The sequence below is a fragment of the Dinoponera quadriceps genome, unplaced genomic scaffold (genome assembly GCF_001313825.1).
Source record: "Dinoponera quadriceps isolate SergipeBrazil2010 unplaced genomic scaffold, ASM131382v1 scaffold566, whole genome shotgun sequence".
Classification (NCBI taxonomy): domain Eukaryota; kingdom Metazoa; phylum Arthropoda; class Insecta; order Hymenoptera; family Formicidae; genus Dinoponera; species Dinoponera quadriceps.
In genome coordinates, this window is record NW_014555972.1 from 4,265,755 (window position 1) to 4,292,230 (window position 26,476).

General features: G+C 47.1%; 3 protein-coding genes across 15 annotated transcripts; 2 read left to right on the plus strand and 1 right to left on the minus strand.

Annotated features, from left to right (window-relative positions):
• Positions 1–252: 252 nt before the first annotated feature.
• LOC106746182 (sarcosine dehydrogenase, mitochondrial) lies at positions 253–5,278 on the plus strand. Of its 2 annotated transcripts, XM_014622463.1 has the most exons (15): positions 353–376; positions 460–568; positions 677–933; positions 1,006–1,218; positions 1,532–1,855; positions 2,076–2,238; positions 2,324–2,471; positions 2,533–2,671; positions 2,757–2,957; positions 3,431–3,698; positions 3,774–3,903; positions 4,306–4,562; positions 4,669–4,831; positions 4,913–5,020; positions 5,095–5,254. In XM_014622463.1, exons 1-15 carry the CDS (start codon positions 353–355, stop codon positions 5,252–5,254), a joined length of 2,664 nt encoding a protein of 887 aa, XP_014477949.1. The 2 variants fall into 2 exon arrangements, with proteins under 2 accessions (XP_014477948.1, XP_014477949.1); XM_014622462.1 differs by having other exon boundaries at positions 253–376; positions 677–1,218; positions 5,095–5,278.
• LOC106746189 (peptidyl-prolyl cis-trans isomerase-like 3) lies at positions 1,164–6,949 on the minus strand. 3 transcript variants are annotated; one of them, XM_014622478.1, is made up of 8 exons: positions 6,866–6,949; positions 6,561–6,751; positions 6,143–6,217; positions 5,625–5,905; positions 5,377–5,544; positions 5,156–5,292; positions 4,287–4,464; positions 1,164–1,252 (listed from the first exon to the last, which is right to left on the minus strand). In XM_014622478.1, the coding sequence occupies exons 2-5, from the start codon at positions 6,612–6,614 to the stop codon at positions 5,418–5,420; spliced, it is 537 nt and encodes a 178-aa protein (XP_014477964.1). In that variant the 5' UTR covers positions 6,615–6,751; positions 6,866–6,949; the 3' UTR covers positions 1,164–1,252; positions 4,287–4,464; positions 5,156–5,292; positions 5,377–5,417. The 3 variants fall into 3 exon arrangements, with proteins under 3 accessions (XP_014477964.1, XP_014477963.1, XP_014477966.1); XM_014622477.1 differs by lacking the exon at positions 6,561–6,751 and adding an exon at positions 6,448–6,539 and having other exon boundaries at positions 6,866–6,944; XM_014622480.1 differs by lacking the exons at positions 6,561–6,751; positions 6,866–6,949 and adding an exon at positions 6,297–6,441.
• Positions 6,950–7,454: 505 nt separating this feature from the next.
• LOC106746181 (protein PRRC2C-like) lies at positions 7,455–26,470 on the plus strand. Of its 10 annotated transcripts, none has more exons than XM_014622451.1 (20): positions 7,455–7,541; positions 8,762–8,909; positions 9,300–9,551; positions 9,686–9,842; positions 11,023–11,262; positions 13,274–13,354; positions 13,454–13,758; positions 13,878–14,388; positions 15,332–16,036; positions 16,668–17,164; positions 17,473–19,044; positions 19,734–21,662; positions 22,518–22,712; positions 22,804–23,112; positions 23,281–23,466; positions 23,554–23,689; positions 23,956–24,300; positions 24,427–24,572; positions 24,916–25,177; positions 25,575–26,470. In XM_014622451.1, exons 2-20 carry the CDS (start codon positions 8,817–8,819, stop codon positions 25,727–25,729), a joined length of 8,076 nt encoding a protein of 2,691 aa, XP_014477937.1. In that variant the 5' UTR covers positions 7,455–7,541; positions 8,762–8,816; the 3' UTR covers positions 25,730–26,470. The 10 variants fall into 10 exon arrangements, with proteins under 10 accessions (XP_014477937.1, XP_014477942.1, XP_014477941.1 ...); XM_014622456.1 differs by having other exon boundaries at positions 24,427–24,551; XM_014622455.1 differs by having other exon boundaries at positions 22,533–22,712.
• Positions 26,471–26,476: the final 6 nt, after the last annotated feature.

Consider the following 26,476-nt stretch of genomic DNA (forward strand, 5'->3'; position numbering starts at 1 on the left):
AATACGTTCACGTAAATATCGTTGAGAAATGTTGATGTCGCTTCGCTATTGACGTCGTTCGTGGTCTTTTTTTGTTCCGCGCGGTTCCTCGAGCCGCTTTTTCTTGAGCGAGTGCTACCGCAGTGCGGCTCCCACGTGGACGCCGACTGATATCGCGGCAGAGGCGACCGGTTAAAAAAATTTGCCGATGCAAATTTCTTAATAATGTACGCGCCTTAGTGTAGTTGTAATGGCAAGTCGCAACTAGCGGCAAAAAAGTACGCGATATCGCGCGCGATTCTCCCGGAAAGTTCGACCCGGCGACCCAACACCGCAGTCGCACACAAGTTGAAGTCTCGAGACAAACGGCAAGATGTTTCGCATAGCGACGAACAAGGTGTGTATTTATCCGGCCAGACGGTTCCGCTTTTGCGAGAAAACGAACGCATAAGGGGACTGATTTGTCAACTTTCCTCGTAGTTGTCCAGGTGGAGCTTCAAGAATGGCAGAGCGTTCACCGCGAAAGCGTCCAAGGCGAACGAGACGAAGCACATTGAAGTGCCTAGTAGTGCGGATATTGTGATAATAGGTAACTCACACTTTCACAAATTCATGTGCTGACAATTATTCTTATATTTATTCGTGCGATATCGATGTTTATGAAAACAGATTTACACAATGATCGCTTTTGCGACAGGTGGTGGCAGTGCTGGCTGCAACGCGTTGTACCAATTAGGCAAACGCGGCGTGAACGCGGTGCTCTTGGACAAGTCCAAGCTGATATCCGGCACGACATGGCACACGGCCGGTCTCGTGTGGAGTCTACGGGGCGTGTGCGACGTGGAGATGGAGTTGCTGAAGGTCTCGCGATTCGTATACGCCTCGTTGCAAGAGGAGACCGGCGTAAACTCGGGATGGATAAACAACGGTGGACTCTACATCGCTCATTCACCGGTGAGCACGCGTGTCCTCGTTCTTCGCTCGATTTACGGACAAAGTGGTAACGTTCCCTGCGATTTTCCGCAGGGACGAGTCGCTGAATACGAGAGATTAGTCACTGGTTGCAAGAGTTTCGGGATCAACGCGTACATGGTCGACCCGGTCGAGGCGAAGAAGAAGTTCCCCCTAGTGGACGACAAGGCATTTGCGGCTGCGGTATACTGTCCGTCGGATGGCACCATAGACCCCGTCATGATGGTGAACGCCTTGACCAAGTCCGCACAGAGAAACGGTTGCAAGGTATCCCCATCCATTATCTTCTCATTCCACGTCGCTGCACAGAAGGAGTACGATCAGTTTGACCGTTTTTGTCATTTAATTCGTTTGGGGAATATTTATAGTCGAGTATCACGTCGATAAGTCTTTGATAACGCATAACTGATAGCATACAACTGCGAAGACGCTAGAACCTTGTAAGCGCGTAATATTATTTAATATTATTTAATATTGCGCGCTTATAGGGAGACAACAGATCGATTGCATCGATCGGCTGAAGCTGAAGTGCAATTTTGACCGTTCGCGACAAGCTGATCTGATTGAACAATTCTTCAAGGTCATCGAGGATTGCCCGGTCACGAAAATCCTCACAGAAGAGACCGACGGCTACAAGAGCGTTTGCGGGGTGGAGACGCCTTACGGCGTTATTAAGAGCAAGATTATCTTGAATGCCGCGGGAGCGTGGTCTGGTAACTTAGCGCGAATGGTGGGACTGAATATCCCGCTGGTACCGATGAAACACGCGTACATCGTCACCGAGCCGATGAACGTGCGGGGACTGCCGAACCTCCGAGACCCCGACCAGAGTATTTACTTCCGCGTACAAGGCGGAAATATGTGCATCGGAGGATACGAACCGAACCCTATCGTGTTGAAATCTGTAAGTCATGCATACGCATTACGCACATTCGATAAGCGCGAAAACGAACTCGAAGACGTCATGAGAGAAAATATTTGCAAAGTTAATCCTGTGTCCGACGTTAACTCAAACGTGACCAGATAGCCAAGTCTGCAAATTTCGTGCAGCGCCCGTTGTAAATTGTATCCTGATCGATCTGCTGGCGTGTGCCGCTAACGTTTGTTTACTGAATGTTGCAAAGGCGCCGGAAGACTTCTCCTTCAGTTTGTACGAGCTCAATTGGGACGTGTTCAACACCCACGTTGAAGCGATGAACAAACTCATACCCGCTCTGGCGACTTCTGGAATAAGAACGACGGTGTGCGGCCCGGAAAGCTTCACCCCCGACCACCGACCTCTCATGGGTAGGAAATTTAACGGCAACTTTAACTTATCGATCGACGTAGACGCATCATCGTCATTAAAATGCACAACCATGATATTTGAAAGGCGAAGACCCACGCTGCACAGGCTTCTATTACTCCTGCGGATACAACAGCGCCGGGATGATGTTCGGCGGCGGTTGCGGAGAACAAGCAGCCTTGTGGATAATCAACGGGCGGCCGGACAAGCACATGTTCAACTACGACATCAGACGGTAAAATTACAATTGACTTCTTGCCATGTTCTTATGTCCAACATTCCTTCTGTTTGTGCAGGTATATACCGGAACAGAGGGAGGATCCCGTCTGGATAAATGAGCGCAGTCACGAGGCTTACGCGAGGAATTACGACATCGCCTTCCCGCACGACGAACACCTGAGCGGTAGGAACTTGAAGACTGATCCTTTTCACAAGGTGAACCTTCCTTTCTTATCACTCTTATATTCTCTATATGTTGGCGGTATCTTATTATTATTCATCCTCTGCGCACGAACGGTAGTTGCTAGTTAAAGAAGGTGCCGTCATGGAGGAACGGCAAGGATGGGAACGTCCGGGATGGTTCCTGCCGGACAACAAAACAGCCGCAGTTCTGCCGTACGATTACGACGGTTACTACGATACACCGAAGAATACGAAACACGTGTATGCCGATATACTGAAGACAGAACGTACATTCGACTTCCCGCCACACGATGATATCGTAAGTTTTCAGTTCCTAAACTGAGATAGGAAAATATGCGAAAGAAACTTACAAAGAATATACGAATCTTTCGATGATAAGAATATTAAGTCGATACATTTTTTTTTTAATGTTACCAAGATTTTGTTAATAAAAGACAAGAGAAAAAAGGCAAATGAAAGCGAAATACGGTTAATAACATGATAAATTTCTTTAATATCTTATTAATTTCAAACAATTCAAACGTTTCTACTCGTTTTTTGGATCTTCCTCAGTGAAAATTCGAACGTGGGAAATAGGTTGTAGTGTCCAGCTCTTTCTAACAAATCGTTAAACGACTCTAAGAAAGGCCGAAATTAAGTGTAAAGTGAGCTATACCGCCCGTCAGATTAGTAAAAGGTTCAAGAAGGAACTAAAAAAGACTAGAATCTAGCAACACCATCTACAATATTAGTGAAAAGTTGCGTAAAATGAACATATTTTGTATACGGCAGATACGAGAGGAAGCACTTTCGAGCAGAAATAACGTCGCCCTGTTCAACATGTCCTACTTCGGGAAGTACTATCTGTGTGGGCCAGATGCGAGCGAAGCGGCGAATTACATATTTACGTCTCAAATGGACCGGAAAATCAACAGGACCGTATACACTTGCATGTTGAACCGCGGCGGAGGTGTGGAGGGAGACTGCACGGTCACCGGCCTGGAATCTGGCATGGGTGGCATCGTCGACCCCATATTCAAGGGGAAGGGATTCTACATCGGTATCATCGCGAGTCTCCTTAATCGTACCAACCTTTGCTTTGTTCGAATCTCACGTTTGTTATTGTTCGTTTTAGTGAGCGGAGGCATGTCATCGTATCATACTCGGACGCATATAAACAAAGTGATAAGGGAGAAAGGCTTCAGTGTATCTTTGCATGACGTCACGGAGCAGATAGGAGTTTTATCAGTCCAGGGCCCTAACAGGTATCGAGTTTAAGTCTCGATAACGCAGACGCGCGAGTTTTGTTCCAAGAAAAAATTAATACTAAGGTATCAGATGTACAAATTAATTCGATACGGTGCCGACTGAGCAGCATTTTTATTCGATCGGAGTGCGAAAAGGATGCAGCGCTTGAGATGTTTCTTTTCGAACAACATTGTGATAATTACTGTTTTCCGAGGTTATATCGGCAAGGCCGTCAACTATTACAGTGCCAATCTTAAAACTTAAAATTGGCACTTTCAAAATCACCATAGGACGGGAGGAAAATTTAAATTCGAACCAGAGTTGCAGGACATTGAATGCAAAGGCATCGAATTAATTTGTAATAATATTGAGTTAAATAACGTCAAAAGTATGCACGCACATCTCGTTCGTTACCGTAGCCGCCAAGTTCTTCGAATGTTGGTCGAGGATGATCTTTCCAACGAATCGTTCCCATTCTCAACGTCGAAACTGGCGCGGATAGACGACGAGTTGGTACACATGTTCAGGCTCAGCTTCGTCGGTGAGCTCGGCTTCGAGTTGCACGTACCACGAAGCTCCTGCGAGAAAGTTTACAGAGCCTTAGTGGAGTGTGGCAAGAAGTATGACATGAAACTGGCCGGCTTCAGGGCGCTGTACAGTCTGAGTTGCGAAAAAGGTATGATTGAGATGCGCACGCTTTGGTGCAGTTGCAGTAAGTTGCAGCAAATTTTACCATTTGGACCCTAACTAATTTGTGGTAAAACGATTAATTCGTCCGTCAGGGTATCATCTCTGGAGTGCGGACTTGAGACCGACCGACAATCCAATCGAGGCAGATTTAGGATTTACTTGCCGCAGTAACGGAGAGTATTTAGGAAAGGTATCTGTTGAGCAGTACCGCAAAAACGGTATCAAGAGAAGACTGGTGCATTTACACATAGATGAGTAAGTAAATCGTCAACCGATGCGCTCGAGACGGCGATAAAAAAATACATCACTGATGTTCCGTTTGTAATTCCGATACAGCAACATACCACTGTGGGGTATGGAAAGCGTTTATAGGAATAATCAATTAGTTGGTTACTTAAGAAGAGCCGAACGTGGGTACACTTTTAAAAGCAATATTGGACAGGCGTAAGTACATATAACGGATAACAAGCGTTGAAGATGTGAATAACTGTGTACACTTGTACGTTTCTCTCCTTCAGATACATCACAGCTCCGAACGGGCAAAACATTACAAAGGAGTTCTTAGAAACAGGTACTTACCATATTGAGGTAATGAGGAAAAAATATCCCGCCAAGATGTACCTTCACAGCCCCTTTGACCCGCAGAACAAAAGATTACAGGGTATATACGTGATGTAAGTTACTTATCGACGTTATTTCTTACAATTCGAAGAGATCTGCGAGAAAAATAGTTGCGTGCGCTTTAGTCATGTTGCACATCGTGTATTTTACACAACAGAAGAATTATTGTGATTACTTACATCACAATGATGAACGTTAGAAAATATTCTGTTACTTAAGCTTATCCCGCTAACGGGTTGGCGTGTATAGTTACGTTATTTATCCGAATTTCCGCGAGTGGCTTGTAATTCTTAGGATTAACCGGTAATTTCTCCAACTGCTCCAAAGTTTCCAAGCCATCGATGACTCTGTAACATGAATAAAAGACAATACAGAAATTGTGGTTTTATTTGCTGTATGTATAGTAAACGTAACGAGAGAGACTTACTTTCCAAATAAGGTATACTTCAGATCCAGGTGTGATTGTGGTGCGTAAGTTATGAAAAATTGACTGCTGTTTGTATTAGGACCGTTGTTAGCCATGGAAACTAGACCTCTGGCGTTATGCTTCAGCTCCTCTTTAAACTCATCCTCAAATTTACGATTCCATATGGAAGTCCCTCCTTTTCCCGTTTGAGTGGGATCTCCAGTTTGGACAATGAAGCCTTTTATGTTTCGATGGAACATGCAATTGTTGTAGTATCCGCTAGCGCAGAGTGCGAGAAAATTCTGAAATAAGAATGTCTATTGTGGCATGTGTCGTCAATTGCAGAAGTATTGCAGCATAATTGCTAAGAAAGCAATTATTGCAGAAGACGTCTCATTGAGATTTTGAAAAAATGAATACACGTTGTTGTGTGGAACTACGGTAGGTTATGTATTGATGCCGGTGATTTTAAGATTAGGTTGATGGGTAAATAATTTTGATAAAGCGATTAAAACAATTATGCGAAATTAGAGTAATACCTCACAGGTTTTCGGACACATTTCGCAAAATAACTCTATTTTAATATCCCCAAGATCGGTGTGCAGTGTAACGCTCTGAAACACAACATTGCGTCATCATTAAAGTAAAATATATGACTAAACAGACTACAATGTTGTCGCACGTTTAATGTACCATTTTGTGCAGTTTGTGCGCAAAATATCACGTAAATATCGTGTATACGACCCAGAAAGTCCAAACGTAACCGCTTCAACTGCCGAATCGTACCCTCCACTTCCGTGAAGTCACGATAACACTATTGGGGGATAAAAGGTCTCAAACTCACTTTAAAGGGTCCGCGTGATTCATCGTTCATTCGTGCGTTTTCAGATCTTCGTTGTAGCCTATGGCGGTTCATAGTGGGGACTTTGGAACTAACTGAAAGCAATTCGCGCTTACTTTTCGAAGATGTTTTCTAGGAAAGACCAGAGAGTCGTTTTTCATTGTTTTCATTGAGGCTGCTCCTTGAGATATCGTAAGATAACGAGCGACCAATGAAACGGCCGTTCCCAAACAGTGAGCAGACCTCCCACTAGAGTGCGCACGCGACGGTACCACCAGAATCAAGTGAGCGTGCACGGTGCATCGGTCTTTGGCAGATTTTCCGACGTGATTTATCAAAAATTCGCCAAGAAGAACGGAAAAGAATTAGCTCGATCGCGCGCAGAAAAAGATATCCGTTAGTTATCGCCGAGGAGACTCACCTCGACAGTAGACGAGAACTTCCGGAGTTACGGCGTGGATCACAACGGTCGGAGTAGTGAGTATGACTCGGTCGGTACGACCAAAAGGAATTTCCAAAGCAGCGTCGGATCATTCAGTACGGCGTGTCGTGTGTGTTCCACTCGGTTTTTTACCGCGCCATGCCTGACGAGTAGGCTCGACGGGAGGGAGCGACGGATTCCGGGATTTTCCGCGGTGGTTATCGCATTGCTGCTTGCGATCTCGTAAAGGTCGAACGGAGAACGACGGGACACGCACGCACGCGGCGGGGCCACGTTGGTGAAAAAGGTGCACGAGAGTGTCGCGGCACGTAAGGGGAAAAAACCCGGGGGCGAGAATAACAGCGCGCGCGTCGTGACGCCGCTGCTGCCGAGAGAGAGAGAGAGAGAGCGCGAGCACACAAAGCCGCCGACGAGTGGCGCGTCTGTGAGAACGAGTCTCCTTGGTGAGCGTGACGTAATTGTATTGATCGCGCGGAGGAAGGGCCCGAAAGTCGCGCATTCGCCATCTTGGACGAATTGTGGAAAAGAAGTTTCTCTGTGTCCTGTAGGCGCGGTGCGATTCTCGGAAGTGTAATCCGCGACGATCGCGTGCGCCGCATTGTTTTACCGGAAGTTAATCCTATTGTGAAGTGGTAACCCATTTGGACGGACCAAGGTAAGTCCTTATTTCGTTGATCCGGGTTTACAGAGCGAACGCGAGAGTCCTTTTTCCTACGTGGATGCTTCGCTGGATCGTCGACACTTTTTCCCCCTCCCTCCCCTCCCCTCTTCCTTCCCCCGCGGTGAGTCTTTCTCTCTCTCTCGCGCTATAACGCTTTCTTAGATTGGATATACCGTTATCGCGCCGACTGCAATAGCCTCTTCCTCGCGCGCACGGAGGATCGTTTCTCGCGAATCCATTCGTGAAATCCGACAGCCCTGATGCGTATTTAGCTGTTGCATACGGCGGCCGAGTTGTTGTTTTGAATTCACGCGATTTTTGACGGCGTTCGCGGGGCTGGGCGTACGTGACTCCCGCGCCACGGCTTCTTCGTCGTCGTCGTCGTGCACGCGGAATCGCGGGTGTACTCAAGAGAGAAAGAGAGACAGAGAAAGAGGCCTCTGCCAGGTGATGAGTCGAGTTATTTCCGTCACTTTTACCGTCACCGTTACCACGTCCTGCGTGCGTCGTGCGTCTCGCTCTGACAGCGTGACAGACAAAAGCTTCCCTCGGACTGTTGTCTCTCGCTCGCCCCGCTCTTGATAGCTCGTAATACGCAATTAACGACTCGGCCCGTTTAACCACGACCGATCAAAACCAGGGATGTTATCGCCACTTTCCTTGCATTGTTATTATTGTGATTGCTCGACTGCATAAAGCAAACTTAGAAAGTATTTAAGATGGAGCGCTTTCACTTAACCGCGATTATTCCGCCTTTGCAGCTTCTCAGGCTTGCCTTTTCGTTCGAGATCGCGTGTCCTCGTGGGACAATGAGATATTTTGTTTGTTAGATTGGTGTGTAAATACTTACATCTGTTCCCATTAGCTTTCGCACGATCATCGATATTGAAGATGCCTCGTTCCTAAAAATACTGTTGGCTATATAGTACAATATTGGCTCTCGCGTCTGTTTAATTCCTGATAATATGGTATATATTGTTTATAATATAAATACTGAGAGCGAGAGGGAGAGAGAGAGATTGTCCTTTGAACAACTCCTGAGATCTCATTGGTGTATTGATTATTGTGCATTAATATAATTAATCTATTTTATTATAATTTTCTCCAATTGTAACTCAGTTGTTGCAGATATAATATTTTCTTCCTTTGTTTCTTTTTAAAGTAGACAGACAAAGATATTTGTCTTTAGAAAAACTGAAGATAATTCTTTTCAGACAAAGGGTTCGTTCTTTGGGTCTGATTGGTACTAAATGGTTGCGTGCAGACAGCATGTCTACTCTGTCAGGGATTGTGTCGAAGGGGGAGAAAGGAAAATCAAAGTTTCAATCACTAGATATCAATAGCTTGTATCGGGTGAGTAGGGTAAGTTGGTCAATTTTATTATTTTCTCTTATCAGTTTTCTCTCGATACACTTCCATTCATAGTATTCTTCAAGTTTTGGTTAATCACACAAAAGAATGGGAACGATTTTCTAGTGTAAACAATTTCTGATTTCACTATACATTTGCAATATATAGAATTTTACCAAAAATTTCGTGATATATAATTTGCAAATTGCAATGTATATCTTTTTTTTTATCTTTTCCATGTGCTTTAATATTTTGTCAAGTGTCAATCAAACGTCATGTTACATCCGAAGTCGAATAAAATATTCTTGCCACTGTACGTTCCTAACAAATAGTAAAGACAGAGAAAAGCCTTTGTCTATGGTACACTTTGGTTAAATATCTCCAACCATCCTTTGAACACAGGGCGAATCTTTGGAGCCACATCAGCAAAAAAATACATTACCGCGCAAACATGGAATGCAAAGTCTTGGAAAGGTGCCTTCGGCACGGCGTCCTCCTGCTAATCTGCCCAGTCTAAAGAGCGAACATAGTAGCAGTGATCCAGCTGTCAGTCTTGTGCCAAGTGGTGGAAGTGGTTGGGCTACTACTAAGGATTCAGTATCGTCGACCACTACTACTACCACAGTAGCGGCAACTCCACTTGATAACACTACTGTAAGTCATTGTTCAATACAATATATATTATGCGGATGACATTATGTTACCTTTATCACTTTGTGCTATTGTGCGTTATGATTATATTCTATGTAGAAGAGCCCACTATTGAATCTAACATTTCTCTGCCGCAGACTGTCTCTTCAACAGCACAATGCGCAGCAGGGACCACTGTCTCACCATCCCTACACTCGCTGTTACCGGGTCAACAAAATGCACCACAACCTTCGTTTCTGGATCAGACAAACAACAAATCATCATGGAGCGCGATTATGAGCAGATCAGGAGACGGTACGTAGAAGAATACATATTCTAGGATTAACATTGCTAACGTACAACGCGTAACACTAATTGAGACGGAGTGTCAAAGTTCCTGAATCGACATTCATCTTCTCTTTGTCCACATGATGTTTCAATGATTCACTTTTCAACTCATTGTCGCCAGAAACATACATATATTTTAGGTTTTATGTGTCCGAGTGGCTCAAAAAAATGCCCGATGTTTGAATTTTCTTGCGGACCACATTATTGGTTTTATGAAGTCGTCCTTTTGAGGGATGATTCTTCGTACTTTTATTTCGTATCACATGAAACCGTTACGACCGAAAAATCGTAAAATCGAACCGATCACATGAAAAAGTTGACAAGTAACGTTGTTATTATTGCTTCCATATATGTATGAAGAATCATCCCTCGAAAGGGCATCTTCACAAAGCGAATAATGTGATCAGCAGAATTCGAACATTGAGCGTTTCTCGAGCCTCTTGGATGAGTCCTGAACATTTTTTCAAAATTCTGTTGCCTAAGGATTCGTAACGATATGCTATCGACGACCACGAGCTTCAGCACAACAAAAAGAAGAATTAGTCTTACGCGTGTATGTTCTCAAGGACATGCTCCTTGTCTCGCGAATCAGGATGCGCAGCGTTACAACTGCGAGCGAATCGATAATTGATGATTGCAATTAGCATATACGCAATATTATATCAGCTATGTACAATATTAACGCGTACTAATATTCCAAACACACGTATGTACATGGGAAGAAAAAAAAATGTGCAGGGCAGTGGTGGCATCATCACACATAGGTTGCTTGATACAACCCGTACATGCGGGTCCGATTTATGTAATACGACGACGTCGCATATAAACATTAACTCACATCGAGACTTACGTCGCAGCGCAAACTAAGTCATGCGACTTGGTTTAGCCTCTCGGTTAGACCGAGATGTCCAGAGTTGGATCGACAAAGGTAACGAGATCCAAGAGCGAGAGATCAAGTCGGTCGAGCCGTCGCAAAGCGCGCGACAGTAATTGCCCACGGTATATTCACGGATATCGCGCGTCGTATCCTTTCGACATCCATTTCTGGACTTTGGGTTGCGTATGAAGTGTGAAAACAAGTATGAGCAGAGCGCGTGTGGCCGCGGGTGGCGCAATTAATTGATAGGTACGCCCATTGTGGCAGCAGTGGTTGGTTACGCGGGGCTCGTGGGGGGCGCGAAAGGGGGAAGAGGTGCCCTTGGACTGAGTTTCCTCGCCCACCAGTCCCCGCAGTTCCAACACGAGTTCCCCAGTCTCAGTGGACAGCCCTCTGCCTCCGTCTCCACTCAGAGCCAGACTCAACAGTCCTCAACAACACCCAATGCAATCTCAGTCGCGGTCCATCATTCGTTGCTACAGCAACAGCCGTATGCCCACAACCACTCAGGTGGGGTGCCGCTTTGTTGCCTGTTGCTGCTAGACTCAAATTGTTCTTTCTTTGTCTTTTTTTTTTTCTTTATCTTCTTTTTACCTCTTTGCTCAGTAGTAGTGCCTCTCTTTGTGCTTCTCCCTGTGGTGGCTTGAAAGATTGCATTCCGATTAGGTGGATTAGGACACTAGGAAAGTTTGAGATCTTCCATGTTGATTAATGTTCGTACGATGTGCGATTGTGTGTCTCTTTTTCTCTCTCTCTCTTTCTCTCAGTGGCTAAAAGACACCGCAGCACAGATATGGAAGAATCGCGCGATTCGCGTGTGTAATCTCGCGACATTGCAATGCCGACAATGACCGACCCGGTAAAATGAAATGGAAAATATAAGACGATGGATTATTCATCCGTACGTGGGATGTTTTACGAAAGGTGACTCATTCGCACATAGTGACGATGATAAGAGACGCCGGGAGAGGGATAAAATAGTAGGCCGATCGCGGATTTCTAATCGGAAGTGCATCGTAATTCTAATTGGGATAAGTCGGAAATGTAGACGCAAACGTGGAAGATTTCGTTGATCTGGGTTAGCCGTAACTCTGACGTCGATGCACACACGGCGGCTCCACCACGCGAATCGAACTTTCTCCTTGGAACAGCCTTGATTCATATATTATCGTTTAACTTCCTGCCGCAAGAGTCTGTGAGACCATTGTAAAAAAAAAATATGTGCCATTTTGCCCGTGGAAACGGCCGATCGGTCGCAAAAGTTCCTAAATGTTTCCTCGGCGAGGAACTAGTTCAATTATATAACAGCATCCGGACATGGAATTCTAAAGCGATCCTTCACATCCTTGCCCGCTTCTTTTTTCTCCGTCATTAAGGTCTCCCGTGAAACTCGGCTATGCGACTAGGTCATTTTTCGGGAAATATGTACAGACTGAATATGAAAAATGAAGTTGAAATTTTAGAAATATATATGTGATTAGACTTAGAACGACTTAGATCTTAATGTGATACCTTTGGTACCTTGTAGTTTCCCAAGATTTTATTTCATCTTGTTTTATCTGACAATGATACTCGCACATAGTCTATTATTGTTACTTAACAAATCTTAGTTCTCACGCGTATGCAGATTTTATGCACGACATTGTTTCTCTGTTTGTATTCTACGTAACGAATTTGCGAAGAGTTGTTATAAATTACTATTCCGCTTCGTCAGTGTTTAGAAATGTACATACACACACACACACACACATACACACGCGTGCGCGCAGTTGTTATCCTCACATTTGTTTTTAGGCCAATAGATTAGGTAGTGATTTATTTTACTACGATTGTCCGAGCACCTTATTCTCTGTGTTTTATTTTACTATTCAATTGTTTTTACCGCGTCCACAGATTACTTTCCCCGAGTAAGAAGCATGTTGGTACGTACAGTCAACGTCACATATGCCGTTCCGTTTCTTAGACTGAGTTACACGATTTTCGGCTTTACATAGAAACGCATAAATTGAAACGCAAGGTTGAAAACCGCAGAAGTAACTCTAGTTGTTAAAGGCTGATCTAATCATAATAATTTCGACCTTACGTGTGCATGTGTGAAAGTCTAAACGGTTGGTCTGTTCTTTCAGGTGAACTGGCTGCACTAAAATGCACGTACACATTGAAGCATATAAAGCGTGCGTGCGAGATTCTCACGCTTCGGTGTGCATAAGTTTCTCGAACTAGTGCAGCCAATTCAGTTGAAAAAAAAAAAGACAAATCGTGTGATAGTAAAAAAATTTGAATGCAGGGAACGGCACGTGAGGCCGACTGTACGTAGAGGTCTCTTACGCACAGCCTGTGAAACAAACGCGTGCGAGCATGCGTGTATCTTGTTTCATCACCTATCTCGTTGCTGTATTTCTATTCTTTTCCCGTCAGTCGATGTTACTATGTTCGTATTATAGATATTGAAGTAGGCCACGTATGCTGATCATCGGTAGAGAGAGACTTGTATCTGTAATACAATTAATATATTATGTAGGTGGCACACCGGGAGGTCAGCAACAGCTGAATCGGGAGTTAAATGCGCAGTATGGCCCAGGACCAAGCTTGCGCCCACAAAGTAAGCTTCCCTGAAACTTAATGATTCGCGAAGACGCATTTCGGGTTTCGCGGCGGTCGAGGGTTGATGTTTAATAACCTGTATGAACTGAACTTACAGCCGAGGGAAGCTGGATTCAAGGCGGAAGCCGTACGGCAAGTGGTGCGGCGCCAGCACCACCAGCTGGCCCCGGAAGTGGGAATACTCCGGCGGGCCAGGGCCTCCCACTGAACATACCTGGTCCAGGAGGGCATACCCAGGAGGGACCCGGTGGAGGGCGGCAGAACTTGGCCCAATCGCCCAACATGGGCGTGGGCCAGGCAGGCCAGCATAATGTCGCGAATAATCAAAGCGCGGTACCTCCTCCCGGTGCCCATCAAATTGGGCCAAACATGCACCACTATCGGGGACTCATCCCATCGTTTGTAAGTATGCGCCTCCCCCTCGACGAGACGCACTCCGTGTCCGCCAGCATGCATCGTTCCTTTCTTACCCGTTGGCCGACGGTAAATATAATATAAAGGGTCGTCTTGACGCTTTGCAGATGTACAGAGGAAGCTTTCCCGGTGCATTCCCTCCGCAATTCCCACCAAATTCTGGATCCAACAGTCCCAGACCTAGATTCAATTACCCCCTGGATCGATTCCCGCCTCCTCAGCGCGAGCGCGTGGCCGAGGAAGAGATCATAACTAGACCCATCATCAAGGAGGAAGATCTTACCCGTATGGATGATATTTCACGTGACGCAGGATGGGCCGCGCACGATGACATTGATTATAACCAAAAATTGGCCTTTAGCGACGATGAAACCGAACCAGAATCACCGAAAACCGACGAGAAGAAAGATACCAAGGAGAAGAAGAGCGACGACAATGCCGTCGAGGAGAAGGAGAAACCCAGAGACAGCCGTGACTCGAAGGAGCTTCGCGAACCTCCGCCGCATCGCTCTTGGACTCAGCCTTCTATGACACGCGATTACCGTGGATCGAATGGCGCGAGTGGCGGCGGTGGCTACGCCGCCCAGTCGCAGTTGCATTCTGTGCACTCCCTGCGAGGTTAGTGCATTTTTACGAAATAACTAAGAACAATGCGCTCCATTTACCACTTAGACTTAGTTAGTTCTGAGCGTAAAGCTCTTATTTCAATTATTAAAACCATCACTCACATACGTGAGTAACGTGACAGCCTAAGTGTTAGGGGAATATTCTCATTTAAAACATCGTTTTGCAAGTGATTTTTGGAAATTTATCTTGAAAATCTGAAACATATAATTCTGAAGTTTTATACAAATATTTATATTTTAACTATATATATATAGTAACTTCTGTATATTTATTACTCTAAATATTACTGGAGTTATAAATAATTGTGTACAGCGTTGAACGAAAGTTTTGTTTACATGGTTGCTACGGTTTCGGACGTTGTAGGCTTCTGAAGTCTAAAACAATATACTTGTAAAATGACACCTGCGACTGAGAGCACGTTTGCAAAATATCCCGAAAACTTTCCTTTTGTTCTAACGATTGATAAGCAATCATACAAATTAACATGACATGCAACTTTCTTTCTTATTCTCTTTTCTCACGATTTCGTTAATTTTACGCGGCTACTATTGATTGAGAAAATAAACAGAATGTTGGCGAAATACTTTACAAATATGCTCAATCGATCGCAAGAGTATCATTTTATGGACGTATACTTTAATCTCAACGCGTAAAGCATGGTTTACAACAGGCGGTAAGAGTATGTTGGTGAGAAGTAAGAATAAGAAATTGACCAATCATATTTGAATGTAAGGCGAATGATCGACTATGATTGGTCAATTTCTTACACTTCTTATAAACATCCCCCTACTGTCCATTGTAGACTACACTTAAGAACTTTGGCCAACTTACGTTTCCTTGCTTCTGACTTAATCAAAATGGCTACGGCACGGAAACCTCAATTAGATATACGTAAGGTGCTCGTATCTGATATATCGCAAAATTACCGCAATAGGTGTCGAGGACGACGAAACGTGGAACGAGAGACGTAGACTCAAGGTCGAAGTCGCGTCCGTCGTCGAGCGTGCACGACAACGCAAGGAGGAAGAGGAGAAGCGTTTCCAGGAGTCGACCAAGCAGGCAGCAGCCAAGAAGCTGCAGGATCTGGAGCAGAAGCTGAAGGAGAAGCAGGCGAAGCACAAGGACGAGGAACGCGCGCAGTCCGGCGAGCCCAAGAGCCTGATCACCGTTCCCCCTGTGCCCCTCCCCATACCCGAATGGGAACGGGAGAAGGAGAACAGAGAGCGCGAGAACAGGGAGCGCGACCGGGAGCGATCTCGCACCTCGTCCGAGGGCAAGGATGAGAAGCCCGTCGGGCGCGACTCACGCGACAATCTGCGCGACGCCCGGGATCAGGGACTGGCGGACTTCCGTCAGAACGACCGGCAGAATTTCCTGCGGCAACAGGACGCCGTGCGCAGCGAGCGCGAGCGAGAGCGCGATCGCGACCAGAGAGACTCGAGGGATCGCGAGCAGCCGGCCTTCTCCCGACACTTTCAGAACAACCTGCCGCCCAGGTTTCAAAAACAGCAGCTGGAGCGCAGCAACGTGAACTTCAACCGGATCTCACCGAGCGCCGAGAGATCCGCATCTCAGTCCGTTCCGTTCTCTCAGCAGTACGATCCTAGCAGGTGGCTCCATAACACCTACAACTCCTTGAGTAAGTTTTTACATGCAACTCCAGCTTCTCTCAATCGCACTAGATTTTCTCATCTTCTCAAATAATTATTGATCAATGCACAACCGATTTAGTAAATTTTACGAGTCTTGCGCAGTTATGATATTGGAGTTTGATTAGAAATGTTGGCTTATAAGAACGGCAAATAAGAGGCTTCTGCAGGTTCTTGGCTACTTTGCAAAGCTGTTGTTCGTGAATCTAATTGGTGCTCTTAATCTTGGTTGAATCTAAGAGCACACGCCAATCAGATTCACAAATTTTACAATAGTTGCAAAGCTGCTTACTCTACTGAACGCAGCCATTGTCATGAAATTATAAAGGGCAATATTAAAATCTGTCGATAAATGTTTCATTTGAAAATTGATTTATCAATTTGACTAATTTTGATCGTATACATCAACAGAGCCGTGTATAATTTTATATTCGATAAAATGTATAATTTTTTATTAGCAATTCCGGACGGCAGTACTTTATCTATTTCATCTATTTTATTGGATTCGTTATTTGTGCACCGCGTAGATTCTGTTTAAATGCATTTAAGTGACATCTTTTTCTGCACACGAACGATATGCCGAAAGTCCCTGCATCACGTATTCAATGAAACTTGCATTAGTAGATAATGGTATGAAGCCATCCATGGCACCGCAACGTCGCAGCAGAACCGACTCGGACGCGTCGGCGCCGATGGACGACGAACGACCTCCGTCTCGCGATCATCGCGGTGCGCCGCCGCCCAGGGAGGACCGTTACCGGCATTCTTCGCACCGGCCGTACGACAGTCGCAAGCCGGGCGGTTATTACGACGAGTACAGCCGTAATTTCCGAGATTATGAGTACGACGACAGGCATCCTCGCGATTCGTGGGAGCGCGAAAGACACTTCGACGATAAGGAGCGCGATTCTAAGGAGAATCTGGATTCGAGGGATAACCGAGATAATCGGGATAATCGGGATAACCGAGACAATCGAGACAACCGAGATAACCGGGACAACCGAGATAGTCGCGACGTCAAAGACTCTCGTCCCACCAGCGGCCGTGACGCTCGGGACGTGAGAGATATGCGCGACAGGGACAGCAAAGAGAAGAAGGACTACGACAATTACTCAAAGGTAATGAAAACTTTTAAGACATCGTTTTTCTTTCTTTTTTATAATTCCCGATCCCTGCATACATCTTGCTTGATGACGTCAAAAGCGAGAAGACGCTCAAAATTCCCACACCGTCATCGCATAAATTAGCACGATTTTCCTCGCTTCTGACGTCATCAAGGAAGGACCAGCCATAGCGAGTGTCCAGGAGCCTTGAGGCACGAAATATTTGATCGCTCGCACATCGGCCCGGGCCTGCCTTCGCTTAACATTTGTATTTGGATTCGAAAAAGAAGAAAAAAAAAGAGAAATCTATCTTCGCTTCACAGGATTCTTTCGACGAACGAGAGCGCGAGCAGAGGGAGCGCCCCGAGAGCTCGGAGTGGCGCGACGAGCGTAACCTGGGGCAGGACCGGCAGCTCGAGGTCGGTCGTCGGGACGTGCCGAAGGAAGAGCGCAGTGAACGCCCGCAGAGACCGGACTCGCGCGACAGTCGCACCTCCCGCGAGTCGAAGGCGTCCCTGCGCGACGACGAGCTGCACAAGCTGCGCGACTGCAATTCCTGGGTGAGCGAGGTGTCGGACTACGAAGAGAAGAAACGGGACCTCTACCACGAGGAGGCTCGAGAGAGGGAGCGCGACCGAGACAGGAGGCAGCCGCCCGGCCCGGTCACGAAGGAGAAGATCGAGGCGGACGAGCTGAAGAGCGAGAAGCGCAACCTCACGCAACTGAAGAGGGGCAGCTCCGATCAGGAGAAGAAGGACCAGCCGAAGGAGAGCACTGAGACGAAGAAGGAAACGGACGCGTGGATCAGGAAGGCCGAGCGCTCCTCGGAGAGCAGGCCGATCGAGCGGGGCGACAACTCGCCGAAGGCATGGGCAGATGCAATATCGCCGACGTTCGAGAAGGAGGAGGAGAAGATAGCGGAGGCAGCCGGCAAGGACGGCAAGGAGGCCGACGAGATGATGAAGCTGCAGAGCAGTACCCTGGAGAAGCCGGCGTTGTTGGAGAAGCGGGAAGAAGCCGTCGGCGCCGAGGACGCCAAGGAGCAGCTCAAGGACGAGAAGCGCGAGAAGAACACGCGCAACCGTACGAGCAGCGGCAGTTCCAGCTCCCGGGTGCGGGACGCCCGCGGACGCCAGTGGGGGGCGTTCAGCGTCTACACTCGCGGCTGGCGCGGCCCGGAGACCAGAGGACGCAGAAGCGGTCCGCGACCCGCCGGCAAGTCCGGCCTGTCGAGCAAGAGCGGCTCCTACGGGCACACCGACTCGGAGAACAGCGCCGACGAAGTGTCCGGCTCCACCGAGTCCGGTAAAGAGGACAAGCGCTCGGCTCGTTCGCCGAAGCCGTCGCAAAAACTCGAGAAGGAGGACCGCAACCGCGATCTGTCGAGGCGCGACGAGAAGCGCGGCGACTACTCGTCGCAGTCGCGCAGCGAGAAGAGGGCGTACGACGGCAAGCCGAGCCACGAGGCGTTCGCGCCATCGGGCGAGCCGTCCCGCCGTGGCCGGGGGGGCGGCTTCCGCATTCGCAACACGGCGACCGCCGGCCGCATGGAGGGCTACGGCCCGCCGCCCAGCAAGAGCCCCTTCTCGTCGGAACGCAACGCTGATGAGAAGCAGAACGCCGGCCGGCAGAACCCGCCTACGACGCCTACCTCGGAAAAGGAGGCCAGCCTCAGCATGCAGTCCGCTTCGAACGAGTCGACCGACGACAAGATTATCGCCAAGCAGCAGGCTCTCACTGCCGGCATCACCGGCAGGCGCAACAAGTCGCCGAGTCAGCAGGCTCAGCAGCCCGGCAAGCAGGAGGTAAACCAGGCCGCCAGCATGCCGTCGCAGAAGGCGCAGATGCGCAAGGAGGAGTCCCGCTCCAAGAGGACTCGCAGCGGAAGCAGAAGGGTGCGTATCGCGCTGATCTCGTAGCGGAAAGTCGGGAGCTCGATTTTTTTTTTATTTATTTTATTTTTATTTTTATTTTATTTTATTTTTTTTTTTTTTTTTAAGGTCAAGTACAAGTTTAATGTGAAACTTGACTTTTTGTAAATAAACTTTGAACTAATTCTTAAAGCTTAAGGTTGGTACTTTCAAGTCACCGTAGGACAGAAAAAAAATATTTAAATTTGAAGCAGAGTTACAGGACGTTAAATGCATAGGCACCGAATTAATTTATATACCTAATACTTTCGGCTGAGACCGTCCATGGGCATCTGATAAATAGTGCTAACTTTGACTTAAATTATCTCAGTTTCGGTATGGTCGATTTTTTCTAAATTTACATGCGTGTAAATCATGATTAATACAGTTTGTTAAAGTTAGACAAGATCCCTGAGAAAACTTATTTACCGACTACCTTAATATTCGAGATGGACGTGAATGCAAGATTCTCGACCTCGATTCTTTCTTGAACTTTTGAAAAATCGCTGACATGACTGAAAACAAATATCGCGAAGACATCTGCACTTTCTTCCTTAATTTCTAAATTTACGCGATCCCCGATTGATGCTTCAAAATTTCACAAATGGAGGCTCGCAACTTATCGCATAGATATATGACGTACCGCCTCTATCGAGATTGTTTCTGCATTTCAGGGGCGAGACAGCCGTTTGCGCGGCAGTAGCGGCAACGTATCGAAGCAGCCGCAGTCGGACGTGGGCAACGAGGACTGGGAGACCACGTCGGAGAACAGCGAGGAGCACGTGGAGGAGCACAAGGAGTCGCGCAACAGTCGCAACAAGTCGCACTTCGGCGGACGACCCATCCAGGGTGCCAGCCAGAACGCGATCGGCGCGAACGCGCACTCACGCAGGAGCGAGCAGTCGGCGAACAACCGGGAGCAGCGGGAAAAGAGCAGCAAGTCTTCCAACCCGGCGTCGCGGGCACCCGGCGCGGAGAAGCGGAACCTGCAGAACGCCGGGTTCACCGGCCAGAAGAACCACACCGACGGCATACCGCCTCTGATGCAGAACGCGCAGGTGCAGAACGGCGGCGGCGGCGGTGGCAGGTCGAGGAGCCAGTCATCGACGAACAACGGCACGATCTCGAGCAACAAGCCGAGCAACAAGGACAGCATGGTCAACCGTATCGACGAGATCAAGCTGGCCGATCCGAACCTGGTGAACCAGGCGCTGAACGACCTCAGCAAGAAGTCTCAGACGAAGGACAAGAAGCTGATCGACCCGGAAGCCGAGACGAACAACTGCACCGAGGACGCAGCGAACGTCCTCTCGGAGGACAAGCTGGACTCGGACGGCTTCCAGGAGGTGCGCTCGAAGAAGAACGTGAAGGAGTCCCGGCACAGCCAGAAGGAGGAGGCGAAGCCCTCAGCCAAGCGGGACAAGGAGAAGGAGCGGGAACGCGACCGCTCCAAGTCCAAGACGAACGGCTCGCAGCAGCAGGTGTTGCAGCAGGTGCAGAACATACCGCCTCTCCTCGGCCAGACTATACCGCAGCCGATGAACATGCCGCAGAAGCAGTACGACAACAGGAACTCGAGGAATCCGAGGCTCGCGCCGCGCTTCCAGCGGCTGGTGAAGCAGCAGCAGCAGCAGCTCTGCTCGACCGACGCCAGCGACATGAACAAGCTGAACAGCTCGGGCGGCAACTACGCCAAGGACTCGTCCAACAGCCCGGCGCCGCCGCCGCCGGTGAACGCGTGGGACAAGCCCTTCACCAGCCAGTTGCGCTCGAGCTCGCCTTCGGCCGTGCCCACGGACATCCAGCTGATGTCCGGGCTGGAACGAGCGCAGAACGACCACAGCCACGAGGGCAACGAGGCCAACTCCGGGCACAGCAGCCAGAGGAACTCGCCGAGCGGCGAGAAGACCGGCGGCAAGAAGGAGAGCATGACGGAGAAGAGCGTGTCGGACGTGTCCTCGCCGCCCGTACAGACCTTGATCTTCGAGAACACGAATTACTCCAAGACCACCAAGACCAGCGGACCCGCGGATCTGGCGGTCAAGTCCAAGTTCTCGAATCACATCAAGACGCAGCAACGGGCGGCGGAGAAGCGCGCTGAAATCGAGGAGGACGGCGGCCAGGTGCAGCAGCATCAGCAGCAGCAGCAGGCGCTCTCTGTCGCCTTCTCCAACAAGCCGAACGACCTGATCAAGGACAAGAATCAGGAGCCCATACAGATGCCGTTGTCGTTCAACAAGAACGAGGACAACGCCGACATGAAGCTGGACTTTACGTTCGACTCCGATCTCTCGCAGCTCACGGATGACAAGAGCAAGAGCCTCGGCATGGCACGCTCCATGCACATGGCCGGCGGCCAGAGCACGATATCGCCCTCCACCGCGGAGCTCAATCTCAAGATCGCGTCCGTGAAGAAGGTCTGGGAGAACGCGCCGCCGATGCCGACCGTGGTGGAGCACGAGGACGGCAGCGTCGTCAGCAGCGCGACCAGCTTCCCCCAGGCGTTCGAGAGCGGCGACGTCGACGACAGTTACAGCCCGCATCAACAGTATAATCAGAACAATATGAAAAGTGAAATCACCACGTCCACGAACGTGTGCAAGGTGAGAGAGAATTATTTCGCGATTACTTACTATTTCACGTTTCATGCATGCCGTTACAAATTGTTGCAATCGTCCCACGAGTGCCGATGTTCTCCGTTGTTCTCGTTTGCATTGTTGCTCTGTATTATCGTTATGTATCAGAGTTGGGTAAATTGACGAACTTTGTGATCGATTCCCTAAATGTTGCGTCACGTAAACACTGACTGACATTTCCTTTGTATTTCTTATGTGTTTTATGTATATATATATATATATAACTTATTTCTTTCGAAATTACATAATGAATATTGAATTTTTAACTTTAATAAGTTAATTTAATTTTAACTCAACATTTAACCGGTTATTAGTTATTGTTTAAGTAACCTTTAACTTAACTAAGTTAATATTGCAATATCCATTAACTTGAAGGAAAAGTTAACTTACCCAACCCCGATCATGACGATCACTGGCTTTTCTGTAAGAAAAAATTTATTTTTTTAGTTTTTATTTTTTTCATTTCAGGGCTCTCGTCTAGAGAAATTATTTATCTTCGTTACTGACCACTTATTCTTTTACGTTATAATTACCACCGTTTGTTTTATTTTCTACGGGAAAATATACATGGAGAAGAACTGTACTCTCACCTAATTTGGGCAGATTTGAACATTTTTATTTGTGCAAAATAAACGTTTGTTAAAAATGACTGTTGTGACAATGATTTCTGTGCGCGTGTATGTGTGTGCGTGCGTGCGTGCGTGCGTGCGTGCGCGCGCGCGCGCGTGTGTGTGTGTGTCTGTCTGTCTATATATATAGTAATTAAATATTGAAATACAATGTCCCTTGTGGGAAGACGCTGACTCTTTGCCTGATGCGCAGCTGGTTCCCCCGCAGGTGAAGCCGCAGCAACAGTCCTCGGGCAGCAGTGGCACGCAACCGGGATCCACCGTGCCCGGGCCGAGTCCCATCGGAGCCGGTCAAAGTCCCATCGGTCACCCGCCCGTTAGCCTCCAAGGTCCTCTAAGTCCGCCCCCGTTCAATTCTACCGGCCAGCCTTCGCACATTAATTATCAAGTGCGTGACACATTTATACTTTTATCGATATCGAAATCCGCGCGAGATTGCAGAATACTGAGAGGAACGATCTGCTTTGTCCTGTTTCCAGGAATTCCCACAGTATCCCGGCTCGCAAGCGGCGCAATATGGCAGCATGTCGGCCATACCATCGCCACCAGCTGTGTTGTTCAACACAGGCTCAGGGCAGCTACCGGCTCAAGCGGGCGGTTTGTACGGAGCCTTCCAATTGGATCAGAGCAGGTCGCCGTTTACGCAATATCCACCCTACGCCCCCTCTCTTCAGAGCTCGTTCAGCCAGCAAAACGTGTACCTGCAGCAGCCGCCACCGCCGCCGCCTCACGCGCCGAATGCTCCCACGCCGGAGATGTACCAGAGCAATTTGTCACAATACCGCATTGTACGTAAATTTTTGTCCTGTCGTTTATTAATTATATATATATAATCTATTGTTTGTATACAATAATTATTCTATTTACATCGGTATTTATCGTACATTACTTACGAAATTAATATTTGTGTATTGCATCGTTCTAATGAAACCTGAACTTTCCGTTTTTCCCAACAGACCGCAGCAGCTGCTCCTCCGTTCGGACAGAATCAACAGCTCAGCAACAATCCCAACACTGTGCTCATCAGTTCGTCGTCAAATTCTCTGATGTCGGCCAGCGTGAAGCCCTCTTCTCAACCGATCGGAGCTATTGGAACTAAAGCGCCACATTTTCAGACCCCATCGGCTCCTCAACCAAATCAGGTGCGATGTTGGAATACTTCACAGTATAAATTCTGCCATCGTATGTTTGGAAGCATACCGAACGAGAGGTTGATTTCTTGTCTTCAGTTGACTTACATACCGTACGACCCGAATCAAGTGCTTGGTGTGAGCGGCAGTTACATGGGCAATTCGCAGTTGGTGCAGAGACCCGGTCCAAACGTCCAGGCGTCCGCCAATAGTTACTACAGTGCTACATCTGCGGGTAAATCTCACATGTCTCGTTACAAGTTTACACGTTATGCGCATAATCGGCAGATTAGGAGCTCAGACACGTAATAAGAGAAACGGGGAATTATATATAGAGAATTAGGAATAAGATATCAAGGATAAACTGATAGTTTAAAGCGCAAAAGTATAAAAGAGTAGAATATATAGGGAATAAGAATATTTCCTAAAGCAAGATCACTTTACAATCATATGGATCAGTTTCACACACCCGCTCCCCTTCGACTGTCGCGATCTTTCCAGACGTGTTCCCGGGCTCGCAAACAGGTTTCTACCAATCCGGCGGCGCCACTCAGCAAACCGGCACACATTACGGCCTGCAAGGATTCGGTCAGCACAGTCAAAGTCTGGCGACAGGCAGCGCGACTCCGGTCGGTCTGCAGAACTACGGCCCCAGTTTCCTGTCGAGCTCAGGACTGCAAATAGCGGCGGCGGCACAACAATTTCGCAATCCCACTGGAGGTTTACCGGGGCCGGGGAATGCAGCGCCTACGTTTCTCAGTAAGCATCAACCGCAGGAGCAACCCCGGCAATTGAAGAGCCCATCGGGCAATCAACAGGATGTGCTCGCTTCAGTTTTTAGTTCAAGTAAGTGTTGTACGTCAGTTAGTTTCGAAGATAGTCGAGAGAAATAACTCGGTTCAGCCGACCAATCACAGAGTCGTTTGATCGATGAGTTGTTTCGCGCGTTACATTCGATACCTCATGTTTCAGCGCCTCAAATACCGTCACCTAAGTCGAGGAATTGTAAACAACAATCCTCGTCGCAGCAACCACAGCCGAGCCCCACGCAGCATCACAAGTATCCTCAATATCAGGGCGTTAGTCAGTCTGCTCTGGTAAGCAGCTACAATAACTACGTATGTACCATTTATTCATTAAAATTATCTCCTTATTATTGTTGTATAGTATGCATGTGCAACCTCCCGAGAACAAATTCTGTACGTAACGTCGACAGTTCTTTCTAAGGTGACGCGATAAACTCTCAATGAAATATGACATCCGTGTCAAGTCGTACACGAACATAAGTACAACAAATGCGTTGTCGCTATTGCGACGAGATTGTCCTTTTTTTTATTAGAGACAAAAAAAGAACTCACTTTATATGGAATAATGAAGGAAAAAGCGTGATACGTTTCAACTGTTTTCATCTGACTGGAAATCGTGCAATTTTGCAATTTATCACTGCGCGTGTATCCGCAGGTTTTGCAACAGAACGTGCGTGGGATGGGTATGCCGCCTCGTGCGAATCTTCAGCAATCACAGCAGCGTTATCCGCCTCCCATACAGCGACCGGTGGTACCGTTCGCGCCAGGTCCAAATAATCCCACGCAACAGCAGCCCACCTGCATGCCGACGCAGCAGCAGCAGCAGGCTCAAATCAACCGTCACAGGCCGAATTTACATCAGCAACAGCAACAGCAACGCAACATGAAGATGCAACAGCAATATTACTCGCCGCAAGGTAGGTAGATAAAAAGTATACTCTGATATACATAGCGAAGCTATATACAGTAAGACTTCTCTAAAGTGAAAGCTTCGGTGCCAAAATTCATCACAGAGAAGTCGCTTAGCGAGTGGAAGTTCTGTTCCACTTGACTCTGGCAACGACACGAATGCCGAAGTAATGCGGGTATACGGGAGCGGACGATTGCGCATCGTATATTGCGCAAGCGATTTTCATCAGACAAGTTAGAAAATTCATTACAAGGAGGTCCGCTCGAGAGAGGTTTCACTTGAGAGAGGTCCTACTGTATATGTAAATGCATCCCACATATATAATGTATACAACTTATTATATAAACGTTATTATTTATTTATCATTAATGAAAGAAATGACAGTTGTCTGTACTTCTCTCTAGGAAACGTCAAGATGGATTCAAACGACAAAGCCGACAGTCACAACGACAAGATGAATGACGGCCCTTCTGGAGCACAACCCGGAGCCAACAAGTCTAATGTGAACCAGCAAGACAGTGATAACAATAAGGAAGAAGTGAATCAGCAAAACGAGTGAACGTGAAATATAGGTGAAGGTGAACACACTTGTTCTTCCATTTGTGGAGAAACCATCTTTCCTCGATTAAACGTTTTTGAGTATAAATCTCGTCGACAAGGGCAAAGACTAACGCTGCTTTCTTGTTTTCTGAGAAAGAGAGAGAGAGAGCGCGCGATGTCACATGATGATGGAATTCGTTTAACTACGAGATCACGTGCTTATATAATCGAACTAGCAGTTAAAATAGATTAAAAGAAACAGAAAAAAATCTGATTTTTCGTGCTGTATCGAAGGAAGAGAGAACTTATATAGGAAGTTAACACATTATTTATACGCACTTCCTATTCTTTAGTTGTAACGGCATAAACTTTTCGTCTCTGTGAATTCGAAAAGACGTTTATTAAGCATTTCCAATATTAAATAATATCGAATATACGTGAACATGTAATTTAAGAATGGCAACAGAGTTAATCACGTGAGCGTTGATACCGCTGCGGGAGAGAGAGAGAGAGAGAGAGAAAGAGTTTGGAAAGATGACATGATTAAATTGTCGCGTTACGTTTTTGAATATAATTGACTCGAGAGGAAAAAAGAAACGTGCCGTCGTCGAATGAGATGATCGATCGATTACGAAGATACGATAGTCGTATAAAGAAATGTTCTTCTGTATTTGATGTACGATATAAAAAGAAGTTTACGTTTTCGCGGGGTCATATCTGTGGAAAGTGAGTGCACAGATTATATATATATATATATATATATATA